The sequence below is a fragment of the Nilaparvata lugens genome, chromosome 2, assembly GCF_014356525.2.
Source record: "Nilaparvata lugens isolate BPH chromosome 2, ASM1435652v1, whole genome shotgun sequence".
In the NCBI taxonomy this organism is placed as follows: Eukaryota; Metazoa; Arthropoda; class Insecta; order Hemiptera; family Delphacidae; genus Nilaparvata; species Nilaparvata lugens.
The window spans coordinates 76,947,941-76,949,404 of record NC_052505.1 but is presented as its reverse complement, the minus strand read 5'-3'; the positions used below and the strand labels follow the sequence as shown (position 1 = coordinate 76,949,404).

At 37.3% G+C, this 1,464-nt stretch overlaps 1 protein-coding gene across 1 annotated transcript; it reads right to left on the bottom strand.

The window, feature by feature from the left end:
- Positions 1 to 363: 363 nt before the first annotated feature.
- On the bottom strand, positions 364 to 1,262 carry LOC120349690. Its single transcript, XM_039420201.1, has 2 exons — positions 1,179 to 1,262; positions 364 to 748 (listed from the first exon to the last, which is right to left on the bottom strand). The coding sequence occupies exons 1-2, from the start codon at positions 1,184 to 1,186 to the stop codon at positions 364 to 366; spliced, it is 393 nt and encodes a 130-aa protein (XP_039276135.1). The 5' UTR covers positions 1,187 to 1,262.
- Positions 1,263 to 1,464: the final 202 nt, after the last annotated feature.

The following is a 1,464-nucleotide window of genomic DNA, read 5'->3' as shown; positions in this document are numbered from 1 at the left end:
GGGCAAGGAGAGAGAGAGAAAGATATATCTCCCTCTCTCTCTATCCCCCTCACCTCCACTGGGCAAGGGGAAGGGGAAATCTATTTTTAGAAAGAGAGAGAAAGATATATCTCCCTCTCTCTCTATCCCCCTCACCACCACTGGACAGGGGGAAGGGGAAATCTATTTTTAGAAAGAGAGAGAAAGATATATCTCCCTCTCTCTCTATCCCCCTCACCCCCACTGGGCAAGGGGAAGGGGAAATCTATTTTTAGAACACCCCCCACCCTACAGGCGGGGGGAAGGGGAGGAGGGATGGACGAGGGGGGAGAGGGGGGAGGGGGATTTCGAGCAAAAAAGTCAGTCTATCCCCACAATCTTCCTCTACTCGAAAGTTTCTTCTGTCACTTTGGGGACATCATTAGAACAATTTTTTCCATAAAGATTGTTACACGGAGCCTCATGCTGTTTGTCAGAAGTTGGTTGAGTGAGATGAGTTTCATTCAGGTGTGAAGCATCAGTTGTATTATCTTGTGGCGTTTCTGTAGTGGTTTCTAAGCTGTGGATATTATCAAAATCAGACATAATTGGAGTTTTTTCTGTCACTATGGGGACATCATCGACATTATCATTTCCATTGTTACAAGGAGCCTTAATATGCTGTTTGTAGAAAGTTGGTTGTGTTGAATGATTTCCTTTGACTGCCATCTCTACCAAACGTCTTGATCTGGATTCAGGAAAGATTTTTGCTGGTTTCCGTTTTCGTGTTCTGGAAGGGAATATTTAATTAAGTACTGCAAAGTATTAATAATACTCAACAGTACCTCCAGGCAAACGGGATTGGCCGGTTTTTTTAGGGGCACATATTGATAGCCTAATAATTGATCATGCTTTGTAAATAATTGGTCATTCACAAAGTATTAACAACAACAATATTTGTGATTGACTTCACTGTTAATCAATTCAATTATGATTCAATAAATAATAGTTATTATTTATTTTTATAGGAAAAAGGTTTTAGTTTCTTTACTACCTACTTGCTAAATGCTAAAAAAACCTCGTAACTCCACATAAGAGAACATAACCTGTAAAAGTTGCCGCCCAGATAACCTCTTAACTCCTTGTCTATTTTTCAAAGTCGTATTTAGAATAAATAAATATAATTTTACTATAGTTTTGAATAATATATCAGTACTTACTTCTCCATGATTGGATAAATGTAGCAGAAGTTTTTTTCAGTGCAATTACATCTCAATCACCATGACATAAAATATAATCAGTTAGGAAGGATGAACCAGTAATTGATCAGTTAAGAACATGATTGTGATCAAATAATATTTTCTCCTAATAACATTGTGTGAAGATGTTCCTTGACCAAGGTTGTAGTACTTTTTCTGGTGAATGCAAACATATAATCAAAATTTATTTTCAATTAGAGGTTGTATATTTTATTCCATTTGTTCAGTTTGAAAACATAAATGGCAG